The sequence below is a fragment of the Vulpes lagopus genome, chromosome 15 (genome assembly GCF_018345385.1).
Source record: "Vulpes lagopus strain Blue_001 chromosome 15, ASM1834538v1, whole genome shotgun sequence".
Classification (NCBI taxonomy): domain Eukaryota; kingdom Metazoa; phylum Chordata; class Mammalia; order Carnivora; family Canidae; genus Vulpes; species Vulpes lagopus.
This window is the reverse complement of record NC_054838.1, coordinates 48,217,350-48,243,136: the sequence shown is the minus strand read 5'-3', so window position 1 is coordinate 48,243,136 and position 25,787 is coordinate 48,217,350. Positions and strand designations below refer to the sequence as shown.

The following is a 25,787-nucleotide window of genomic DNA, read 5'->3' as shown; positions in this document are numbered from 1 at the left end:
CTCAGGTTGTGATCTGAGGGTCATGAGATTAAGCCCTGCATTGGGCTCCATACTCAGCATAGTCTGCTTGAGATTCTCTCTCCCTCCCCATCTGTCCCCTCTCTGCCTTTTCCCCTGCTCTTTCTCAATCTCTCTAAAATGAATGAATGAAAGAATGAATGAATAAATATCTTTAATTTAGAAAGATAAGGTTTCATTTAAAAAACAAAGGTAATAGTAAGTATCGGAACTAGGATGGGAATCCCTGGCTGTTCAAATACCAGGTGAAATATTATGGTTAGTATACTATTTGGAAGCAAAGGCTATCTAGTATTCCTTCTTCACACTCTTTAAGGGGACATCTATTTATTCTTTAAATTTGATTATTCATACATCTAATTCTATAATGGATTTGAGGCTTGTAAACTTGTCTACCTGTTTTAAATGAGGGTGAGGTAAAAATATATCCAATTTAGAGAAAACAAACATTATTTATTTTTTCTTTAATAGAAAAATGCCTCACCTGAAATGTTAGCAGCTTAGACTGGAAAATAGAAGGCTTCCTTAGATCTATCCTATGGATAGTTCTCAGAGGAGGAGTCTCAGGCCTGCGAGAATTGAGGGGTTTCTAAGGCTTAGCATTTGGGACAGGACCAAGGCCCTGAATCCTTCAGTGTCCATTGATGTTTGAGTATTTTTCCAAATTGAAGAAATTATGTTACTAGAGTTTAAAATCAGAAAATGTGAAAGTGATGACCAAGGATATTATGCTCCTGTGTTTGCTGCATGCGCAGACATAGGCTTTTCTACAGTTCATTTATTTTCTAAATTCAGCTATATTCTATGATGGTTCAAAACACAGAGTATGCAGAAACGAAATACTTCTAATCTGTAAATCTTTGCATAATACCTTAATTCACTTTCCTTGGTACTTCTTATATAATCAATTATTATAGTTTTATTCTCCTTTACTTTGAGATTCAGTTCAGCATTAGTATTCCCCATGAGGAACATATGATTGAAGGATTAATGGCAGAGGGACTTGTTGGCATTGAGAAAGCTGAACCTGTGTCCATAGTTTTGAATATTGAGAAAGCCAGATATATTAAATATTGAGGATTTGTTTTGCTTGGGACTCAGTCCCACATAACTTAACAAAATCACCAAAATATCATGATACTAAGCTAGTAGAATAGAGAATAAGCTAAGGGTCTAGGCAGTATAATAGAAATAATGATCAAAGCTTTTGAAATTTGATTCTTGTATTTCGCTTTATCTCTGGCTTTATCTTCTTATATTTTGCTTTATCTATGGCTATCAGTGGTTTTATGTACTATGGTGTTTCTCCTATTGAATGTGGAGACTATTGAAACAAGGCTTGCAACTTTTATGCTCTTTTTATACCTGTCTCAGGACCTATTAGAATTCTCTGCAAATAATAGAGATGACAAATAATGATTCTGCCTATCTTGTCTTGAGGATCAATTCCTCTATTTCACGACCCTAAAGCCCCTGGTGTTCCTGCATCTAGAATATGCACTAAATTTTGGGCCTTCTAGGTCTTGTATGTTTGAGAACGACAGCAATATAATCCTTAAATAGTCAATGATTCTTTTGCATCTAAGCAGTTAACGTAATCCTCACAAATAGTTGGAGCTAAACAAATGTACTAACTGTACATGTTAATAATTTTAATGTATACCCAAAAACTGCTTAAACTATAACACATAAATATGATTGGTGGCTATTTAAACTGGTTCATACCACAAAAGCAGAACAAGAGGTTTTCTCTTTTCAGCAGAAAGAGTAATATATGATGTTCACATTGTAAACATTCTCCCTGAGAGAACCCACACAACCTTTTGATTACTCCTGAGTTAACTCTACTGGTTATTATTAATATTATAGTCTCCTGCTGAAATCTCTTTCCTAGACTTCAGATTCATATCCCATTTCTGTTGTACCTGTAAGTAACTAAGAGTTGATATATCCAGAACTCAACTAATCGTATTCTATCAAACCAACTTTATTTTCTAGTTGATAGGAAATAGTTATAGAGCCATAAACTTGAATTCATTTTCTTCTTCAAATTCCTCTACATCTTTAAAATAAAAAGACCGTGAAGGTAAAAATAGGGAAAATGAAACAGAAAAGGCAGGGTAACTAGTACAAAATAAGATGATAAAAACAAACATAAATAAGCTGAATAAATATGTGTTGAATGAAAAAAATACAATCTTGATATAATATAATAAGCATTATTTTTGAGACGTTGATAATTCCATTGTTAAAAAAGTCTTGTCTGTGTTCATGCTGTGAAGGCTTTAGTATAGCTTTAACTAAATGTACATTATATGGTACAAAATGTATCAAAGATTGAAATCCTGGTTCCATCATTTACGAAGTATAGGAGCTTAAGTATTTCACTTAATCTTTCTGAAGCTTAGATTCCACATCAATACAATAGGAATGACAATAATCTCTATCAGACCCTTTGCAGGGATTACATATTACAGTAAATGTGAAAATATGGTTATTGTATTGTTGAGTGGTATACTCATATATATTTTTGACGATAGCCTAATACTTCATACAAAAGTCCCATTTCAATGTAAGCTTCTGAGATAACTTAATGCACATAATATGAACAAAATGTATTTATTTATTTATTTATTTATTTATGATGTTATTTTTTATTCATGAGAGACACAGAGAGAGAGAGAGAGAGAGAGGCAGAGACACAGGCAGAGGGAGAAATGCTCCCTGTGGGGACCTGTGGTACTCAATCCCAGGACCCACGATCATGACTTGAGCCAAAGGCAGATGCTGAACCACTGAGCCACCCAGGCATCTCTGAACAAAACATATATAAAGTAAAGCACAAATTACTGTGTTCCTTATTTAAAAGTATCTATGATGATGACTTCTAAACCATAAAATATGTCTACGTATGGTTCTAGGTTTTATGAGGCTTATTTCATTAGATCGACTCATTTTACATTATAACCCTAAATTTCAAAATTACTAAAGTGTCAAAGGTTTTACTGTCTTTTTTAAATTTTGGCAACCAACATAATTTTAAGTAGATATGCATAACAGTCTAGAAAAATATGTTTTCTCATAGATGAAGAACTATTTCAGTATCCAATCAAGATATTTTCATTCACAGATGCTACTGACAGTAGTTAATATTGTTCTCTTGGGAATTAAACAATGCTATTTTGAAAAAAGTCAATCCTAGCTTTTACTTCTATTCACAAAAAAATGCACTGTACATCCATTTGAGGTAGTAAGAAAATGGATATTTGTGCTATTTCTGAATATTTTTTAATATTCTGTGACATACAACTTTTTACAATTCTATGTAGCACTACTGTATTATAGAAGCTGCTATACTTTGAAATAGTAAATTTGAGTATTTTTAAAAAGATTTTATTTATTTATTCATGAGAGACACAGAGAGAGAGGCAGAAACACAGGCAGAGAGAGAAGCAGGCTCCATGCAGGGTCCTGATGTGGGACTTGATCCCCAGACTCTAGGATCATGTCCTGGGCTGAAGGCAGGTGTTCAACCACTGAGCCACCCAGGCATCTTGTAATATTTGAATTTGAATGGGATATTGAGTGACCCAAATATCTTTAATAGATATAGGTTGTGATAAACTAATAACAGAAAGTTGATAGGAACTGTCTAAAGCCCTACAAAACTCAACTAATAGAATGAGCACATTTATTCAGTTATTTAGCATGAATTTAATATATACATACTATTAGGTGTAATAAATTTTGTACCTTTAAAGGACATAGACTCTACTAGGTTAGAGAAAAATCTTAGTAAACTTTTACTTCAACACTTATTTCACATAATAAAATTCTGATAAAATTTTTGGGAGGTAAGATGGCAGATTAGTAGGAGGACCCTGGGCTTGCCTCATCCCTTACACACAGCTGGATAACTATCAAGCTATTCTGGATACCCAAGAAATTTATCTGAGGACTAACAGAACAAGATGCACAACTTGAGGGAGAGACAAGACCACATCATGGAAAGTAAGAAATGTGGAAACATGATTTAGGGGAGAAAATGATTGTGGGTGCTACAGAGGGGAAGCAATGTTGGTCACAGAGAGGAGTAAGAAAAAGAAAGGAGCACATGGGAGATCACACAAGGAAAACATTTTCCCCAAAGACACTGACTAATAAAACAAGAGCGGTTGATTTTTGTGATATTTTATGAACAGTAGTGCCTGCCTGCACACTAGAGTTTTAGAGGTCTGAGTCATGGCCAGTGTGGAGCTGGGGTGCTGCAGTGCTCCTGTGGAGGAGGACAGATAGTCCAGTAGCTGATGGAATGATCGGAGGATCCCCTGGGATACACTATGAGAAATGGTTCCTTCCTCCTTGGAGTGCACCTAAAAGATGTGGCATTGCCTCTCCAGGGACAAAACCGCTGGGGGGCTGTGTGGTACTCTAAAATCTATCTCTTTGTGCTTGCATCTGTTCCAAAATGGCAAGACCCTACCCCAGAGGACCAGCATGTGTTCGTTCCCACCATGCTAAGTTCCTAAAGTTTGGAGTTTCAAAACTCAGCCAACCTGCACTGCACAGTGAGGTGGTCAGATAGCCTAGATATAGTCAGGATAAAGGCAGATATCTGAGGAAGCCCAGGACACACAAGATTGTCCAATTTTCTGGGAGGGCTTCCTAGGCCATAGTGGTTACAAACTTTTCTCTCTAGGATAAGAGAGGGGCTGGCATCAGTTGTCTCTACAACCCCTCAGCATAAGCTGGCTTCAGTGAGCAGTATAGTGTGAATACTGACAGCCTAAACCCCTTACACCAAGACCCAACCCCCTGCACTCTGCAGGTGCTGCTTTTCTAGGGCAGGTGTCCTGAAGAACCAGAGAAGCAAGCCCTTCTTCCAGAAGACCTGACTGATCACAGAGTTCTTCAGTTTTAGTTCTAGTGGGAATAGTACTGGATGGGTCTCTTTCAACAAGCAGACCAGAGTACACCTGATTAGAACTCACCACACTCTGGTCAAGGTCCAAATACTCCCCACTGTAGGCAAAGAGAAGCTCTGCAGAGGCCTGACCTAAGAGAAAGAGTGTCCAAAACACAGTAGCAGAGTGCACATAGCATATACCAGAGATACTCCATGAAGTGCCAGACCCTGGGCAGTCTGTCACTTCTTCTTCATAAAGCCATTAATCTTTGGAGTGTGAAACATAACAGGCTTCTTACCACACAGAAGAGAGAAACCTAGACAAAAATTCAAAGATGGAAGAATTCATTCCAAAAGAAAGAACAAGTAAACACCATAGTGAGGGACCAAATAGAAACAGATATAAGCAATATGCTTGATCCAGAAATTAAAGCAATGATCATAAGGATACTAGCTGGATTTGAGAAAAGCATAGCAGACACTAGGGAGTCCCTTACCACAGGGATAAAAACCTAGGAATTAGTCATGCTAAAAAAAATTTTAAATGCTATAACTAAGATGTGAAACTGACTAGGTATAATGACTACATTGATGGAAGAAGCAGAGGAATAAATGAGTGTTGTAGAAGATAAAATTATGGGAAAAATGAAGCTGAAAGGAAAGGAAAAGAAACATACTGGATAAAAAATGTAGACTTAGGGAACTCAGCAACTCCATAAAGCATAATAACATTTGTATCATAGGAATCTCCGAAGAAGAAGAGAGAGAAAAGGGGGAAGGAGGTTTATTGGAGGAAATTGTAACTCAAAGTTTCCCCTGATCTGGAGAAGGAAACAGACATCCAAATCCATGAAGCATAGAGAACTCCCATCAAAATCAACAAAAGCAGGCTAACACAACACGTATTCTAGTTAAATTTGCAAACATAGAGATAAAGGAAACAAACCCTAAAAGTAGCAAGAGAAAAGAAGTCCTTAACTTAAAGTTAGCTGGAGATCTCTTCACAGAATCCGGACAGGCCAGAAGAATGGGGCATGATATATTCAACGTGCTAAGTGGGAAAAACCTGCAGCCAAGAATACTCTATCTAGCAAGCTTATCATTCAGAATAGAAAGAGAGATAAAAGAGTTTCCCAGACAAACAAAAAATAAGACAGTTTGCGACTACTAAACCAGCCCTGCAAGAAATATTAAAGGGGACTCTGGGATAGAAAATCAAATGTGAAAAAGACTGACTAGAAAGGAATACAGAAAACAATGACTTACGTAATATAATGGCATTAAATTCATATCTATCAAGAATAATTCTGAATGTAAATGGACTAAATGCTCTAATCAAAAAACACTGTGTATCAGAATGGATAAAAATACCAAGACCCATCCATATGTTGCTTACAAGAGACTCATTTTAGACTCAAAGACACCTGCAGATTGAGAGTGAGTGGATAGAAAAACATTCATCATACTAATGGAAGGCCAGAGTAGCCATACTTATATTATACAAACTAGATTTTTAAACCAAAGACTATAACAAGAGGTGAAGATGGGGTCTTTATTATGATATAAGTCTACATTTGTAATCCAATATGTTTCTTTTCCTTTTCTTTCAGCTTCATTTTTCCCATAATTTTATCTTCTGACACTCATTTATTCCCCTGCTTCTTCCATCATTGTAGTCATTATGCCTAGTTATTATAATCATATCATAATAAAGGAGTCTATATGAAAGAAGACCTAAGAATTATAAACATCTATGCTCAAACTTATCTATGCCCAAATAAGATGAAATCAGAGAGGGAGACAAACCACAAGAAACTCTTAACTATAGAAAACAGACTGCGGGTTTCTAGAGGGGAGGTGAGTGGTGGGGGAAGGGATAAGTGGGTGATGGAATTAAGGAGAGAACTTGATGTAATGAGTACTCAGTGTTACATGCAACTAATGAATCACTAAACTCTACCTCTGAAACTAATAATATACTATATGCTAATTAATTTATTTTAAATAAAAGTTAAAAAAAAAGAAGTGTTGTATATATTGGAATGGAATACAATAGAATACTACTCAGCCATAAAAAAGAATGAAATCCTGCCATTTGCAATAGCATGGATGAAGCTAGAAGGTACTATGCTAAGCAAAATAAGTTAGTCAGAGAAAGACAAACAACATATGATTTCACTCGTATGGAATTTAAGAAATGAAATAGATGAACATAGGAAAAAAAGAAATGTAAACCATGTTCTCTGTGGTGTCTTAGAGAACCATGTTATTTAATTATACAGAACAAACAGGGTTGCTGGAGGGGAGGTGCATGGAGGATAGGTTAAATGGGTGATAGGGATTAAGGAGGGCATTTGTTGTGATGAGCACTGGGTGTTGTATATAAGTGATGAATCACTAAATTCTATTCCTGAAACTAATATTACACTATATGTTAACTAACTGGAATTTAAATAAAAACTTGAAATAAAAAAATAAAATTCTGATAAAGTAATGTTAATTATAATTTGAAAGAAGAAAGTAAAACAAGAATAAGGAACAAACCAGAATTAACTATCAGTTAAATAGGTATGCTATGATGGTCCAAATGACTGTGTGGATGAAACAGAAATTTGGGTCTGAGATTCCTGGTATGTACCAGGTTATACACTCATTTCACAATATATGATCTCATTCCACCAAAAAGAAGACAGTTGTTGAGGTCATAATAGGCATCAGAGCAAGGACTCAAGCCCTAGGCCTCTTTATATACTAGGAGATGATAGTAGTTCATTCTAGAAAGCTACAGTAGAGGTGTGAGAAATGATCAAATTTTGGATAAAGTTTTGAGTAGAATCAATAAAATTGCTGATGGTTTATCTGTGGGATGTCAGAAAGTGAGATGTTAAAAATGACCATAAGAAAAAAAAAATGACCATAAGGCCTAATGAATAGTAAGAGATGGAATTGCCTTTGTCTGAGTTGGAAAGACTGCAGGTTTGGGGAAGATATAACCAGTTTTAGACATGGTTAGGCTTGACATGCCTATTAGCCATTCTGATTGGAAATGTCAAACAGGCAGATAGATATACAAGCCAGAGTCCTGGTTGGAAATATATGTTTGGCAGTTGTAAGTGTTTAAAAGATAAGCAATTAAGTATTGTATGGAATGAAGACTAAAAATAATCCAAATGCCATCAACTGAGTAGTAAACAGAAGGATCTCTATCTATACAATGGAATACTATTCAGCAATATAAAGTGACAAATGACTGATAAATGCCACAATATGAATGAACCTTAGAAACATTAAACTAAGTAAAAGAAACCAAACACACACCCACTCTCTCTTACCACATATATATATACACACAGACTGAACATTGTATGATTTAATTCCATTAAAATAAAATTTTTTTAAAAAAAGTAAATCGTGGGGAAATTGGGTGGGAATACCTTTGTGAAATGATAGAACTGTTCTAGCACTAGATTTTGGTAATGGTAGCACAATGTCATAAATTTACTAAAACTCAATAAACTATACTTGAAATGAGTGAGTTTCCTGGGATATAAATTGTACTTCAATCAATCTACTTTTTAAAAAGGGAGACACAGAGGCAGAGAAAGAGGGACAGAGAGACACAGAATTGAAATACTGGAGTTAGATAAAGTATAACAGGCAAAACTTTTGAGGAGTTTTGTGATGAAAAGGAGCAGAAAAATGAGGTAACAGGTGAAAGACAACATTGTCAAATGAGCTTTGGTTTGTTTTGTTTTCAAGTGAAGGAAAGGATAGTATAGTTGCATGCTATTGGGATGATCAAAAAAGAGACCAAACCATCTCTGGGTGAAGATGCATTTTAGTGATTTTTTAAAGTAGACAGAAAAAAGGATGAACTATAGTGAACAGGTTAAGGGACTGTGAGGAGAAAGAAGGGAGAATAGGTAATGTGGAGAAAGGGGGATATCTGTTCCAATGTTACTCTGAATGGCACATACAGTTTGAGATAATAAATAGCCACAATTTTAAAGGGCTGCAGGGAAGCCATGTCTTCAGGGCATATGCAAGTTTCAATTGGAGCAAGAAAGGAAAAGGATGTTCAACAAAGGACCTAAAGATACATAGGATTTGGCTGATAGGGAGAAAACTATCCATCTGATAAGTGTTAGACATTGGTCTGAATGCTGAGTTACTTCTGTTATTTTGGGCTCTGTACATATCCCTTAAAACTCTGGGGCTAACACTGATGTTTGAGTGGATCATTTGATATAAAACTTCAAAATGAGTACCTAGTAGTATACAACCTCTCCTATTAACTTTTACAATCACTCTAATATTTCTTTTTTAAATTTTTTAAAATTTCTTAAGTAATCTCTATACCCAAGTTTGTGGGGCTCAAACTCAAGATCCCAAGGTTAAGAGTCACACATTTCACCAACTGAGCCAGCCAAGTGCCCCAGCCTAATATTTCTTAAAACATATATACAGTAGCAACTATCTGGCATTATTCTTACTGATCTCACATTTTATAGCATTTTTTTTTAATTTTTATTTATTTATGATAGTCACACAGAGAGAGAGAGAGAGAGGCAGAGACACAGGCAGAGGGAGAAGCAGGCTCCATGCACCGGGAGCCTGACGGGGGATTCGATCCCGGGTCTCCAGGATCGCGCCCTGGGCCAAAGGCAGGCGCCAAACCGCTGCGCCACCCAGGGATCCCTTTTATAGCATTTTTATTTCATCAGTTATTAATACATATTCTTATTTCTTGCTTATCATGTGTGCAATTCATTATGCTATTTTTCCCCATTAGAAATCTTCTCTATAAAAAAAAAGAAAAAAAAAAGAAATCTTTTCTATAGTTTTCTTTGGCAATCAGATGATTTGTCTTTGTGTCATCTTTAGTTTTGCTTCCTGTATCAATCTATCACATTTCCCTTTTCTACACATGTCGTAACTGCCTTTCAGTATGGATTATGTTTCAAAAAATTTTGCTACATGTTAACTACTTTGAATCTGATGGTGAACACTTTCATCCTTTGTAGAGCAGGTTCCTCTGTCCTCCTCCTCTTCCTTCTTTTTTTTTTAATCTCTAGCAATTATTCATCTAATATTAGTCCTTAAACCAAATATAATAACCCAACATTAGACATAACATTTATTGATGCTACAGGATTCTCTAGAACCTACTAAAATGTTTTGTCTTATCCATCGATAAAAAGTTAAAACACATGTTGCCTTGAAAAATTCTAAATCTAAAACCACCAAGCACATAAGACTAAATATGCTTACTTTAAAGTCCCCAAACTACTCACAGAAGGATTGGAATGACTAAATTGACATATAAAGGTTAGGTGGGTAAAACTCAGAATTATTACTGATAGCAATTATTATTTGAGTTTCAAAGCAAAATGTTTTTTAAAAAATATTTTCTTGTTGAAACATAATTTACTTTTCTTTCAGTTAAAAAAATTAGAAAGGAATCAGATAAAGTTGAGAAATTTTTAAAAAATTGATTGAGGTCCTATGATAGTTTTTGATAAGAATTATCTATGGTAGAACAAAATTGGGCCCCATTACTACACTGATAATTATAACCTAGAAACAAATGATTCTCACACTAAACAAAGAAGAAAAATTGATTGAGATGCCAAGACCCTGAATTCTATTTCCTGTTAATGCTGAGGTCTTTGTTATTTCTCAGACATTTGATTCTCTCTCTCTCTCTCTCTGGTACTGGCCCTTCTTAAATTGTAGTATAGGAAAACTATTCTATGATACAAAGAGGTACTCATCTCAAATTAGGGAACTAAAAAAAAAAAAGAAGTATAATTAGCTGAGTTGGGAAAAGGGAATATAATTAATCTGAGCACAGCTTATTATTCTGTTCCTCCAAATCCATGAAGTATGACTATGATTATTACAGGTAAGAGCTCAAGTGGCCAAAAAGTAATAAGTAAATTATATTTTTGTTTGAAACTCAAAAAAACTATTTCTTAGTATATTTTGTTCCAGTCTGAGAAACAACACCATAAACAACCCAGTTTCAAGCTTATCTTCAGAAACAAGATGCACTTTGTTATTCAGTTACCTCAACTCTGACACTTCAAAAAATTTCGAGAAGTTTTAGTATTTCATTTATCACATTCTTTGCGCTCCAAGCAACATATTCCTCACTGGTGGCAGGCAGAGACATAACCACAATAGTCAACAGTTAGAAAGGCAATAGAAGGCTGGCAGTCTTCTGTCCAGTGGTAGTTAGAATAGATGATCTTTAATTACTCAACTAGTACTCTGACACATTTCAAAAACCCATGCATATTTCACCTGGAATGTATACACTGTTTAAAAGAATGAGCATATAGTAAAAAGAGAGCAGCAGCAATATAGAATGGGATCCTACTGTACCTGGTGAATGAGGCGGAGGAGAGCACATCAAAACAACCCCCTGGCCTTCCCTCACAGAGACTGCACTTCTTGTCCGTCCACTAAAATTTCCCAGATCTGTCAATACAACACAGCATTTAGATGCAAGGGGAAGAAAAAAAAAGCTTAAAGAATTAATAATTTTATAACTTATACTTACTTTGATCTCATTATGCAGAAAAAGTTTTTTTTTTTTTTGCTTATTAGGCATTGACATGAGAGCCTTAAAAATAAATCCATACCATATAATTTTAAATACCACAATTTTCAAATTATATGCACTACACCCTCTTTGCTTCTATTTATAGTTCATATAAGTTGCCAGTATAAGAAGAAAATAGACAATACATTTATAATACATTAAATTGTCCTTTTATTTCTTTATAATGTTTCCAACATACTGATTTTTTTTTTACTATTGATAAAACAAATTCATGCATAGTGAGAAGATAAATAAAAGTGGTTAGAGGCACCTGGTATCCAATCTAGTGCTTCATTATGTCATGCTAGGAATGGTGTGTAAAACCAAGCATGAATTTTCCAAATTAGAGAGACTTGTGTGCTCTAGTTGAATATAATGAGGAAATGAAGTATTCTTTTTAAATAGATGTGAGTAAAAAGTCATGTTATTTTAATTTTATAGAGGCCTGGAATGGCTTGTACAAATCAATTTACTCATCCATTTTGATTACTCTGGGAATATTGTAGTAAACAAAATACTCAACTATATGTATGAAGGATCATAGCATTGATTGAGGTTCAACTGTCTTCTCTTAAATAATGTTGCATTTACACAATTAGAAAATACATTCTTAAAAATAAAGTTGCATAAAAAATGAAGTGTTTTATTTGTATTTCTATTACTGTTTATTAATCTATTCACAGCTCAGTATATATGGCCCTTCCCCCCTTCTTGGGCTAAGTTGATCAAAGATATGATTTTTAGAATAGTTTCCTAGAAATCGTAGAAGTTCAATATTTTTATAAATAATCCTTAGTTTGTGAAATCATGTTCCCATGGTGAAAAATACACCTTGAAAACGCTCTGCCTTTCCCTCCATTACTCACCAACTATAAAAGAGGTTTTTTTGAAACTTCTCATTACTTCACATTAAAATAGGCTGTTTCACGGTAATACAATGTAGACCATAAATATAATGTTTAGTAATCTAACAAATGAAGAGAATAAGCAGTCAAGAAAGCACACTGAAATTATATAAAGGAGATGAATCACTAACTTTAATATCTGGAGATGGATTCTATACTTTTTTTTTTGAGGTGTGCACAAGAATTTACTGATTTACTGAAATGTACAGTCAAATCTTCTTAAATACATTCAAAATCATGAGGAACTACTAAAAGTGAAAGCATAATGTCAAATGAATAGAGAACTGTTCACTATTGATGAAAGTGTTTAGACTTTCACATATAATTCTATGCTTCATTGTAAATAGTTAAACATCTCACAAACTAGATAGATAAGAAAGAATTGTCTTATTTCAACTTCTTTTTTTCTTTTTGGTGGTTTAAGAACATATACACTAACTTCTGATAAAAATCAAGTTTACTCATTTTTAAATATGAATGACTCATGGCTTAAATTCCTATGTATTGATTCTTAGGGATAGAAGCTGTCTTTTTCCCAATAAAAGCTCTTATTTTTTCCCAATAAATGATCTTAATATGAAAACAAGCATTGTAAGATGTCTAATTTGACTTCCTTTGACTATCCTCCTAGACACAGAAGCCACATGGTGAGGCAGTGGTTGCATTAATATCTCTTCAGGGATTATGTTTCACTTTCCTTTTCTCATCCTCACTGAATTTATAAACTCTGAAATGCTATTTGGATATCAATGTTTATAACTGAATCTCCTAAATGCTTCCTGAAAAGTATATATGTAATTTCTATTCCATTTACTACTACAAGTTTATAGTATGTTTATTATGACATTTCAAATCAATCTATTACAGTAAAAAGAATATTTTAATAAAGAATGGTCCTAAATTAATTTCTATATATGAGAAACTGAAGTATAGGCATGGCCTAGACATGAAAAAGAAAGAAAATCATAGGGGCAACACAGGTGGCTCAGGGGTTTCACGCCGCCTTCAGCCCAAGGCGTGATCCTGGAGACCCCGTATCGAGTCCCACATCAGGCTCCCTGCATGGAGCCTGCTTCTCCCTCTGCCTGTGTCTCTGCCCTCCCCCCACCCCCTTCTCTCATGAATAAATAAAATCTTAAAAAAAAAGAAAATCATAGAATAATTATGACCCAACTGTGTTTTGAGATCACAATGACCTAAAAGAAAACACTAAGTTGTAATTGCTTTATTGTGTATCAGTTGTTAATACAGGTACAATTCACCATTTTCTCATGAAATTTTCTCTGTGTCATTATTTCCTAGGAGGCATAGCACCAGCAGTACAAAGATACGTGATTTTTTTTCAATTGTGAATACATCATTTCTTTCTTTCATAAGACATATAAAGATATACTGAAAAGGAGACTGTCCTTTCATGGAGAGTATACTTTTCTCATTTAAGCCTTTCCTCGAAGGGAAAAAAATAGTGAATTACCTATAGTGTAAAAGTGGTCCTTGTGTCAGGCAAGATTCTGAGTGATCTGTGGCAGAATGATTTATGTGAAAACAATTCTTGGAGTGCAGATGGCAATTGTGCAAAATAATCTTTTTTTAATTTAAGATTTTATTTATTTATTCATGAGAGACACACAGAGAGAGAGAGAGAGAGAGAGAGAGAGGCAGAGACACAGGCAGAGGGAGAAGCAGGCTCCACGCAGGGAGCCCGACATGGGACTCCATCCCGGGTCTGCAGGATCACACCCTGGGCTGAAGGCGGTGCTAAACCACTGAGCCACCGGGGCTGCCCTGTGCAAAATAATCTTAATGACAATACAGCTGGTTGTTTTTATCTCATTGTGAATAAAAAGCAGTTAGTCTCTTTGGAAGTACTCATTGGAGAACATACTCTGAGTGCTTATTACATTTTAATAGATTACACATTGTATCTATCAAAGAGATAAAAAAAAACAAGAACTTTTATGGATGGAGCTTTGATTATTTTGTTGGCACAATAAAAAGTACATGTTGATATATTATTTTTTAATTTTAAGGGAAAAATGAGTAAAAATTAAAGTCTTAATATAAGGACTTTCAAGTTCAAGTCATGAACTGAATGAAATAAACCTCTTTCTGAACCCGTAAAACAGCACGTGGACAAATAGATAAGTAATGGCTGGTAAGGAACGTCTGTGATCAAGAATCACAGGGCACTAGGCCTTGTCCTTTCTGTAACCCTTCTTCCAAGTTCAGAAGCTCATGCAAAGTTTGATAGTAAAGCTTTAATTAGAATTGCAGTTTACAGAATTATTGCACCTATTCATCTTACATGAACCATGCAAAGAAAAACTGATATATAATAAATAATGTGTTTGAGAAGCTTACACAACAGTTAGAATATAGATTTAGGATCTAGGATTTAAGACATATTCATAAGATATAAACAAACCATTTCATCCATTGATTTAATAAATATTTCTTCAGTGAGAAACACACACTGAACACAATGTTAGGTCCTGGGGTTACAGAAGAGATAAAAAAGGAAGGATGTAGATATATGAACTAATCATATCTACTAGGGCCAACTGTACATAGACCCAGCTGAGAGGAATCTGTGCCACCAAATAAGTGTATAAGCTCAAAAAATTATTACAGCTTCAGCTTGTTCAGCTTATGTCATAAGCCATACTTATGAGTTACCATGTAGCTCTTTATGATATTCTCCTAAATGTGAGCTACACATACACACACTCACATATATTTTGGCTTTTTTCCTTCCTTTTCTCCTTTCTTCCTCTGTATGCCTACTTTCCCCTTCCCTCTTCCCTTTTCTTCCTTGCATTTTTCCACAAGGGATTTGAAACAGCTTGATATAGATGATAGATAGATGATAGATAGATGATAGATAGATAGATAGATAGATAGATGATAGATAGATAGATAGATGATAAATAGATAGATAATAGATAGATACAGATATATTTTAAATAGTGAAAGGGAATAGAAGGGAAGGGAGAAAAAATGGGTAGGAAATATCAGAAAGGGAGACAGAACATGAAGACTCCTAATTCTGGGAAACAAACTAGGGGTGGTGGAAGGGGAGCGGGGTGGGGGGTGGGGGTGAATGGGTGACAGGCACTGAGGGGGGCACTTGACGGGATGAGCACTGGGTGTTATTCTGTATGTTGGCAAATTGAACACCAATAAAAAATAAATTTATTATTTAAAAAATAAAAATAAATTTTAAAAAAGATATATTTTATATGTATATATATTTTATATGTATATAATACAAAAGATTCCAGGTGACAGATTCCAGGTAAAGATAAGATGGGTATGGTATTAATCCTGTAGCTTAAGATTAACACTTAAGAATATGTCAAATACTTTTGTAAATTATTATAAGTTGGCCATTAATTTTACTTCTACATTTAAAAGGGCCAAAATAAAAGGCTGTATCTTCAGTCTTAGCATTCATGGTTATGGCAAGATAAAAATTTTTCAGTAACTCAGGAGAAGAATGTTAACAGTTAGTAAGGCCTATAAAGCGATTTCTTCTGAAAGACTTCATAAAGATCACACTGGGTGCTACAGTTGGGTTGAACAAATTTGCAAACAAATTAGCAAAAATTTTTCTCCCACTAAGACACCTTAAGTAGGTATAGTACATGGGCACACATACACACAGGCTAAAACATTTAAAAAATCATTGCTTAGAAAGGTGAATTTTTAAAATGTTGGAGAGAGAAAGCACCTATGGGATTCAGGACATTTATCTTATGATTTTATGTTAAGTACTATGGATTGGTTAGTTTTCAGGGAGAAATAAGGGAAAAGGGTCAAAGTAACAGGATAAATGCTTTTAAATTTTTTATTTAAGTTAAATTAATTAACATACAGTGTATAACTAGTTTCAGAGATAGAGTTCAGTAATTTGTCAGTTGCATATAACACCCAGTGCTCATTACATCATGTGTCCTACTTAATGCTCATCACCTGTTTATACCATCCCCTACCAACATCCCCTCCAGCAACCTTCAATTTGTTTTTTATGGTTAAGAATCTCTTATGGCTTATCTCCCTCTCTGATTTTGTCTAAATTATTACTCCCTCCCTACCCCTATGTTCATCTGTCTTGCTTCTTAATTCCACATAGGAGTGAAATCATTGATAAGCATCTTTCTCTGATAGACTTATTTCGCTTAGCATAATACTCTCTAGTTCCATCAACATCATTGGAAATGGTAAGATTTCATTTTTTGGATTCCTGAGTAATATTCTATTATATATTCTATTATATTCTTTGTCCATTCATCTATTGATGAACATCTGGGGCTCTTCCCATAGTTTGGCTGTTGTGGACACTGCTGCTATAAACATTGGGGTGCAGGTGCCCCTTCAAATCACTGTTTGTGTCCTTTGTATAAATGCCCAGTAGTGCAACTACTGGGCCATAAGGTAGCAATATTTTTAACTTTTTGAGGAACATCTATACTGTTTTACAGAGTGGCTGCACCAGTTTGCATTCCCACTAACAGTGTAAGAGGCTTCCCTTTTCTCCACATCCTTGCCAAGATTTGTTGTTTCCTGAATTGTTAATTTTCTCCATTCTCACTGGTGTGAGGTGGTATCTGAGTGTAGTTTTGATCTGTATTTCCTTTATTATGAGTGATGTGCATTTTCTCATGTGTCTGCTAGCCGTTTGTATGTCTTCTTTGGAGAAATGTTTTTTTATGTCTTCTGCCCATTTCTTGACTGAATTATTTGTTTTTTGGATGTTGAGTTTTAAAAGCTCTTTACAGATCTTGGATACTAGCCCTTTATCTGATATGTCTTTTGCAAATATCTTCTCCCATTCTGTTGGTTGTCTTTGGTTTTGTCAACAGTTTCCCTTCCTGTTCAGGTTTTTATCTTGGTGAAGTCCTAATAGCTCACTTTTGCCTTTTTTTCCTTTGTCTTTAGATATGTGTCTAGCAAGTTGTTGTGGCTGAGATTGAAGAAGTTGCTGCCTGTGTTCTCCTCTAGAATTTTGTGGGATTCCTGTCTCACATTTAGGTATTTTATCCATTTTGAGTTTATTTTTTTTCTATGGTGTAAGAAAATTATCCACTTTCATTCTTCAACATGTGGCTGTCCAATTTTCTCAACACCATTCAACAGGATAAATCTTATATAATTATGATAAAATGTTGAAGTGCGTCTGTCTACTGGGTTTTAATTTCCTAGTCATAAATCTGTTCTGAGTAAATGACAATGTTTAGTATATGAGAGTTGTGTATTTGGAAGAAGAAATGGGAATCAGAGTTATTATATTAAATTGTACTTTGTTAGGGAATGCCCAGGTGGCTCAGGTCGTTAAGCATCAGACTCTTGATTTTGATTCCAGTCATGATCTCAGTGTCATGGGATCATGCCCTGCATTCAGCTCCACACGTGGCCTGGGTTCTGCTTGGGTTTGTCTCTCCCTCTCCCCCAAACCCCTGCACGAGCTCTCTTTCTGTCTCTCAAGCAAATAAATAAATCTTTAAATAAAATAAAATAATGAAATAAAATAAAATAAATTGCACTTGCTTATGAATTCATCCTGTAGGTAGTGTTAGTAAATTTTAGACTGTTAATGCTGTAGGCGTTCTCAATTAATTCTCTGACAATAAAGGTGTTGTGAATACAGATAATTTATCATGAATTTTGAACTTCTAAAAATTGAGTTTGAATTTCTACAAAAACTAAAACCAGAATCAGGGGCAAGATGGTGGAAGAGTAGGGTCCCCAAGTCACCTGTCCCCACCAACTTACCTAGATAACTTTTAAATCATCCTGAAAACCTATGAATTCTGCCTGAGATTTAAAGAGAAAACAGGTGGAATGCTCCAGAGAGAAGAGTTCACCCTTCTAACAAGGTTGGAAGACGGAAAAACAATAAATAAAAAATAATCCAATGGGGGAGGGGCCCCTGCAAGCCGCCAGGCTAAGGCCAGGCAGCTAGAGCCTCTAGAACAGGAAAGCCCAGTTCCAGAGATGCAGGAACTTTAAAAATCATCCGGGAGGGAAAGGCGCTCCCAGGGAACTCTGGCAGGATCCCAGGAGGGGCAGTGGAGCCCCCAGTTCTGGGGTCACTAACAGAGGAAGTGCAGCCCAGGGGAGGGCACACCACACACCTCAGACCAAGCTCACGGTTAAAGGGCTGGAGCGTGCCCAGCGGGACCTCGGGAGCAGCTCAAGCGGCGACTCGGAGCGGAGGGGGCTCCCCTCCGGGAGTGCATATGCATTCCCGGGAGTGCATATCCAGCGGCACAGGCCCCAGATCCCAGGGCAAGGGGGGATACAGCCCAGGATCCTGCACTTTCCAGGGACAGGCAAAGGCAGGGAGGGCACAGAGTAGCGAGAACACTCCTGCCGCCGGGCACCCCCGAGCTGTGCAGATCAGTGCCGCCGCCCCCCCGAGCATCCAGGCCAGTGTGGACTGGGAGCTGCAGTAGTTACTGCGGGAGCTGACTCCAGGGCTGGAAGGCTGGCCTCTGCCAGTGTGGTTGTTCCTCCTGGTGTCACCCTGTGCCTGGGAGGGTCGGGGCTGCCAGAGAACAGGGGCCTCACAGGATAAACAGCTCCCACTGACTGAGCCTGGCAGGGGGCAGGGCAGCTACCCCAGGTGCACACACCTGAGAATCAGCTCAGCAGGCCCCTCCCCCAGAAGACCAGTTGGAAGGACTGGGGAAGAGCAAGTTCTTGACTGAGCAGTGCTGGAAAGCTCCAGGGGAAGTCAAGGGATTTATACTATATAGAACCAGAGGATACCCCTCCGTGATTTTTTTGTTTTTGTTTTTTGTTCTTTGGGGTTTTTTTCCATTTTTATTCTCTTTTTTTCCTTCCTTTTTCTAGTACCTTGTTTTTAGTCACTCTGCACTGAGCAAAATGACTAGAAAGAAGAACTCACGCAAAAGAAACAATCAGAAATAGTACTCTCTGCAACAGAGTTACAGAATTTGGATTACAATTCGATGTCAGAATGCCAATTCAGAAGCACAATTGTAAAGCTACTGATGACTCTGGAAAAGAGCATAAAGGATTCAAGAGACTTCATGACCGCAGAATTTAATCAGGTCAAAATTAAAAATCAATTAAATGTGATGCAATCCAAACTAGAGGTCCTAACGATGAGGGTTAATGAGGTAGAAGAACGAGTGAGTGACATAGAAGACAAATTGATGGCCAGGAAGGAAGCTAAGGAAAAAAGAGAAAAACAAAGGATCATGAGGAAAGATTAAGGGAAATAAATGACAGCCTCAGAAGGAAAAATCTATGTTTAATTGGGCTTCCAGAGGGTGCTGAAATGGACAGAGGACCAGAAAGTGTACTTGAACAAATCATATCTGAGAACTTCCCTAACTTGGGAAGGGAAACAAGGATTCAGAGCCAGGAGATAGAGAGATCCCCCACTAAAATCAATAAAAACTATTCAACACCCAGACATTTTATAGTGAAACTTGAAAATTCCAAAGAGAAAGAGAAGATCCTTAAAGCAGCGAGATACAAGAGATCCTTAACTTTTATGGGGAGAAATACTACATTCACAGCAGACCTCTCCACAGAGACCTGGCAGACCAGAAGGGCTGGCAGGATATATCAGAATCTAAATGAGAAGAACATGCAGCCAAGAATACTCTATCCAGTAAGGCTCTCATTCAGAATAGAAGGAGAGATAAAGAGCTTCCAAGATAGGCAGAAACTGAAAGAATATGTGACCACCAACCGGCTCCGCAAAAAATATTAAGAGGGACTCTTTAAAAAAAAAAAAAAAAAAAAAGAGGAATTCCAAAGAAACAACCCTGAAAAAAGGGACTGAATAAGTGTTATGATGACACTAAATTCATCTCTTTGAATAGTAATTCTGAATGTGAATGGGCTTAATGATCCCATCAAAAGATGCAGGGTTTCAGACTGGATAAAAAAGCAAGACCCATCTATTTGCTGTCTACAAGAGACTCATTTTAGACCTAACACCTACTGCATGAAAATGAAAGGTTGGAGAACCATTTACCATTCAAATGGTCCTCAAAAGAAGCAGGGGTAGCAACCCTCATATCAGATAAATTACAGTCTACCCCAAAGACTGTAGTAAGAGATGAAGAGGGACCTAACAATCATGAATATTTATGTCTATAATGTGGGAGCTGCCAAGGATATCAATCAATTAATAACCGAAGTAAAGACATACTTAGATAATAATACACTTATCCTGGGAGACTTTAACACAGCACTTTCTGTAAATGACAGATATTCTAAGCACAACATCTCCAAAGAAACAAGAGCTTTAAATGATATACTGGACCAGATGGATTTCACAGATATTTACAGAACTTTACATCAAAACAGATCTGAATATACATTCTTCTCAAGTGCACATAGAACTTTCTCCAGAAGAGACCCCATACTGGGTCACAAATCAGGTCTTAACCAATACCAAAAGATCGGGATTGTCCCCTGCATATTCTCAGACCATAATGCTTTGAAACTAGACCTCAATCAAGAAGAAATTTGGAAGAAACTCTAACACGTGGAGGTTAAAGAGCATCCTGCTAAAAGATGAAAGGGTCAACCAGGAAATTAGAAGAATTAAAAAGATTCCTGGAAACTAATGAGAATGAAGATACAACCATTCAAAGTCTTTGGGATACAGCAAACACAGTCCTGGGGGTGGGGGGGAATACATCACAATACAACCATCCCTCAAAAAACTGGAAAAAACTCAAATACAAAAGCTAACCTTGCACCTAAAGGAACTGGAGAAAGAACAGCAAATAAAACCTACACCCAGCAGAAGAAGAGAGTTAATAAAGATTTGAGCAGAACTCAATGAAATAAAGACCAGAAGAACTGTGGAACAGATCAACAAAACCAGGAGTTGGTTCTTTGAAAGAATTAATAAGATAGATAAACCATTAGCCAGCCTTATTAAAAACAAAAGAGAAAAGACTTAATTTAATAAATTCAAGAATGAAAAAGGATGGATAACCACCAATACCAAGGAAATACAAATGACTTTAAAAGCATATTATGAGCAGCTATACACCAATAAGTTAGGCAATCTAGAAGAAATGGACGCATTCCTGGAAAACCACAAATCACCAAACCTAGAACAGCAAAAAGTAGAAAACCTGAACAGGCCAATAACCAGGGAGGAAATTGAAGCAGTCATCAAAAACCTCCCAAGACACATAAGTCCAGGGCCAGATGGCTTCCCAGGGGAATTCTATCAAACGTTTAAGGAAGAAACCATACCTATTCTACTAAAGCTGTTTGGAAAGATAGAAAGAGATGGAGTACTTCCAAACTCATTCTATGAGGCCAGCATAACCTTAATTCCAAAACCAAACAAAGACCCCACCAAGAAGGAGAATTATAGACCAATATCTCTGATGGACACAGATGCAAAAATTCTCAACAAGATACTAGCCAATAGCATCCAACAGTGCATTAAGGAGATTATTCACCATGACCAAGTGGGATTTATCCCCAGAATGCAATGGTGGTTCAACACTCATAAAGCAATCAATGTGATAGGTCATATCAACAAGAGAAAAAACAAGAACCATAGGATCCTTTCAATAGATGCAAAGAAAGGACTTGACAAAATACAGCTTCCATTCCTGATCAAAACTCTTTAGAGTGTAGGGACAGAGGGCACCTTCCTCCGTATCTTAAAAGCTATCTACGAAAAGCCCACAGCAAGTACCATTCTCAATGGGGAAACACTGGGAGCCTTTCCCCTAAGATCAGAACACGACAGAGAATTCCACTCTCACCACTGCTATTCAACATAGTATTAGAAGTCCTAGCCTTGGGGCAGCCCCACTGGCTCAGCGGTTTAGTGCCACCTTCAGCCCAGGGCATGATCCTGGAGACTCGGGATCAAGTCCTACACCAGGCTCTCTGTATGAAGCCTGCTTCTCCCTCTGCCTGTATCTCTGCCTTTCTCTCTCTCTCTCTCTCTCTCTCTCTCTCTCTCTCTCTCTGTGTGTGTGTGTGTGTCTCTCATGAATAAATAAATAAAATCTTTAAAAAATGGCACTTGGTGCTTTTTTTTTTTAAATTCCACCTTGTAAACCAAACCAAACAATAAAGAAACCCCCCACAAATAAGAAACAAATTAGAGGCTAAAAATGATGTGGAAGAGGAAAGTTCTCACTGACTTGCCATGCTCTCTTTGGCCTGACCAAGGGGAAGCCAGCACAGCAGCTGGCAGTTTTCAGCCTTCCTTATACAAGTTTTTCTGAGAACAGTGGCTCCCAGTCCTCAGAGCTGAAAAGTCTAGGTACATTGAAAGTATGTGAACTGCAGGGCTGTGCGAACCGAGTAGAATTTTCCATTTATAGAATAATAATCTTCATACCACTCTAAGGGCCGGTGTTCTCGTGGTAAGAGCTCAGAGCTCCATGTCAGCAAACCTGCCATGCTTCTGCGGGCTCTTTTTATTTATTTATTTATTTTTGGTGGGAGAGAGGGAGGGGGAAAAAAGGAATGACTTTTTAGCTTGAGTGCCAACACAAACTTGCAAAAGGAACTGGGTTGGCAAGTGCAGAATACTACTGCCTGGTTTCATGACTTAAATCAACCGTTAGTGAATAGGAGGTGAGGAAGAGGCTGAGAAACATATCTTCAAGCCTTCACGTAGACAGGTGGCCAGAACAGGCATCATGTTACTGCCCGAGTCCTTCCCTGTGCCTGCCACCTAGCTTCTGGATTGCTCCCTGAGGGCAGGGGTCCAAGCAAAAGGCAAATGGCCCCATCTCATTTCTCTTCTTCCACATTTGAGTGTTATGCTATATGTTGGCTAGTTGAACCCCAATAAGAAAAAAAAAGTCATAACCTCAGCAATCAGACAATAAAAAGAAATTAAAGGCACTCAAATTGGCAAAGAAGAAGTACTCTCCCTCTTTGCAGATGACATGATGCTGTATATAGAAAACCCACAAGACTCCAAGATTGCTAGAACTCATACAGCAATTTGGCAGTGTGGCAGGATACAAAATCAATGCCCAGAAATTGGTGGCATTTGTATACACTAACAATGAAACTGAAGAAAGAGAAATTAAGGAGTCAATCCCATTTACAATTGCACCCAAAAGCATAAGATTCCTAGGAATAAACCTAACCAAAAAGGTAAAGGATCTATACCCCAAAAACTACAAAACACTTCTGAAAGAAATTGAGGAAGACACAAAGAGATGGAAAAATATTCCATGCTCATGGATTGGAAGAATTGATATTGTGAAAATGTCAATGCTACCCAGGGCAGTTTACACATTCAATGCAATCCCTATCAAAATACCATGGACTCTCTTCAGAGAGTTGGAACAAAGTATCTTAAGATTTGTGTGGAATCAGAAAAGACCCCGAATATTAATAGGGAATATTAAAAAAGTAAACCATAGCTCGGGGCATCACAATGCCAGATTTCAGGTTGTACTACAAAGCTGTGGTCATCAAGAAAGTGTGGTACTGGCACAAAAACAGACACATAGATCAATGGAACAGAATAGAGAATCCAGACATGGGTCCTCAACTCTATGGTCGACTAATATTTGACAAAACAGGAAAGATTTCTCACTGGAAAAAAGACAGTCTCTTCAATAAATGGTGCTGAGAAAACTGGACATCCACATGCAGAAGAATGAAACTAGACCATTTTCTTACACCATACACAAAGATAAACTCAAAATGGATGAAAGATCTAATTGTGCAACAAGAATCCATCAAAATCCTAGAGAAGAACACAAGCAACACGCTTTTTAAACTTGACTGCAGCAACTTCTTGCAAGATACATCTATAAAGGCAAAGGAATCAAAAGCAAAAATGAACTATTGGGAGGTAGGATAAAAAGCTTCTGCCCAGCAAAAGAAATAGTCAACAAAACTGAAAGACAACCTACAGAATGGGAGATGATATTTGCAAATGACCTATCAGATAAAGGGCTGGTATCCAAGATCTATCAAGAACTTATTAAACTCAACACCCAAGAAACAAACAATCCAGTCATGAAATGGGCAAAACATGGACAGAAATCTCACAGAGGAAGACATAGACATGGCCAACAAGCACATGAGAAAATGCTCCGCATCACTTGCCATCAGGGAAATACAAATCAAAACCACAATGAGATCCCACCTCACACCAGTGAGAATGGGGAAAATTAACAAGGCAGGAAACAACAAATGTTGGAGAGGATGCGGAGAAAGGGGAACCCTCTTTCACTGTTGGTGGGAATGTGAACTGGTGCAGCCACTCTGGAAAACTGTGTGGAGGTTCCTGAAAGAGTTAAAAATAGATCTGCCCTATGACCCAGCAATTGCACTGCTGGGGATTTACCCCAAAGATACAGATGCAGTGAAACAGCAGGACACCTGCTCCCCAATGATGGGCTCATCACAAGTGTCATCCTTAATACTCATCACTTATATAACCCATTTCCCTGCCCACATTCCCTACAGTAGCCATCAGTTTGTTCTCTAGAGTTGAGTCTGTTTCTTAGTTTCCTCTCCTTCCCCCCTTTCATATTCCCTTGTTTTATTTCTTAAATTTCACGTATGAGTTAAATCATATAGTATTTATCTTTCTCCATTTTTTTCGCTTAGCATATTCTCTAGCTCCAAGAGTTTGGATTTTCAATCCAAGTCCTTGAAATTGGCAAGATTTCATTATTTTTGATGGATCAGTAATATTCCATTTTACATATGGAATAAAATTGAAACATATATATATGCCAGTACTTCTTCATTCATTCTTCAGTCAATGGACATTTGGGCTTTGTCCATAATTTGGCTATTGTTGATAATACTGCAATAATCATTAGTGTGCATATCCCTTTGAATTAGTATTTTTGTATCATTTGGTAAATATATAGTGATGCAATTGCTAAACCATAGAGTAGTTCTATTTTTAACTTTTTGAGGAACCTCTATACTGTTTTTCTAGAATGGTTGTATCCATTTGCATTCCCCCCAACAATGTAAGTGTTCTCCTTTCTCCATATTATTGCCAACACCTATTCTTTCTTGTGTTGTTAATTTTAGCCATTCTGACAGATGTGAGGTGATATCACACTCTAGTTTTGATTTGTATTTCCTTGATAATGAGTGATGTTGAGTATATTTTATGTGTCATCGGCCATTTGTATGTCTTCTTTGGAAAAATGTCTATTTATGTCTTCCTTCTATTTCTTAACTGGCTTATTTGTTTTCTTTGAGTGTGAGTTTTATAAGTTCTTTATATATTTTGATACTAACCCTTTATTGGATAAGCCATTTGCAAATATCTTCTCCCATTTCAAAAGTTTCCTTTTAGTTTTGTTGAGTGTTTCCTTTCCTGTGCAGAAGC

The 25,787-nt window shown here is 36.8% G+C and overlaps 1 protein-coding gene across 1 annotated transcript in view; it reads right to left on the bottom strand.

The window, feature by feature from the left end:
* The window catches only part of CNTN5 (contactin 5), a 497,758-nt gene that overhangs the window by 382,783 nt on the left and 89,188 nt on the right, over positions 1-25,787 (bottom strand). Inside the window, exon 5 of the mRNA XM_041729931.1 lies at positions 11,312-11,407. Within this exon, the coding sequence (XP_041585865.1) occupies positions 11,312-11,407 (96 nt within the window). The remainder of the gene's footprint in view (positions 1-11,311; positions 11,408-25,787) is intronic.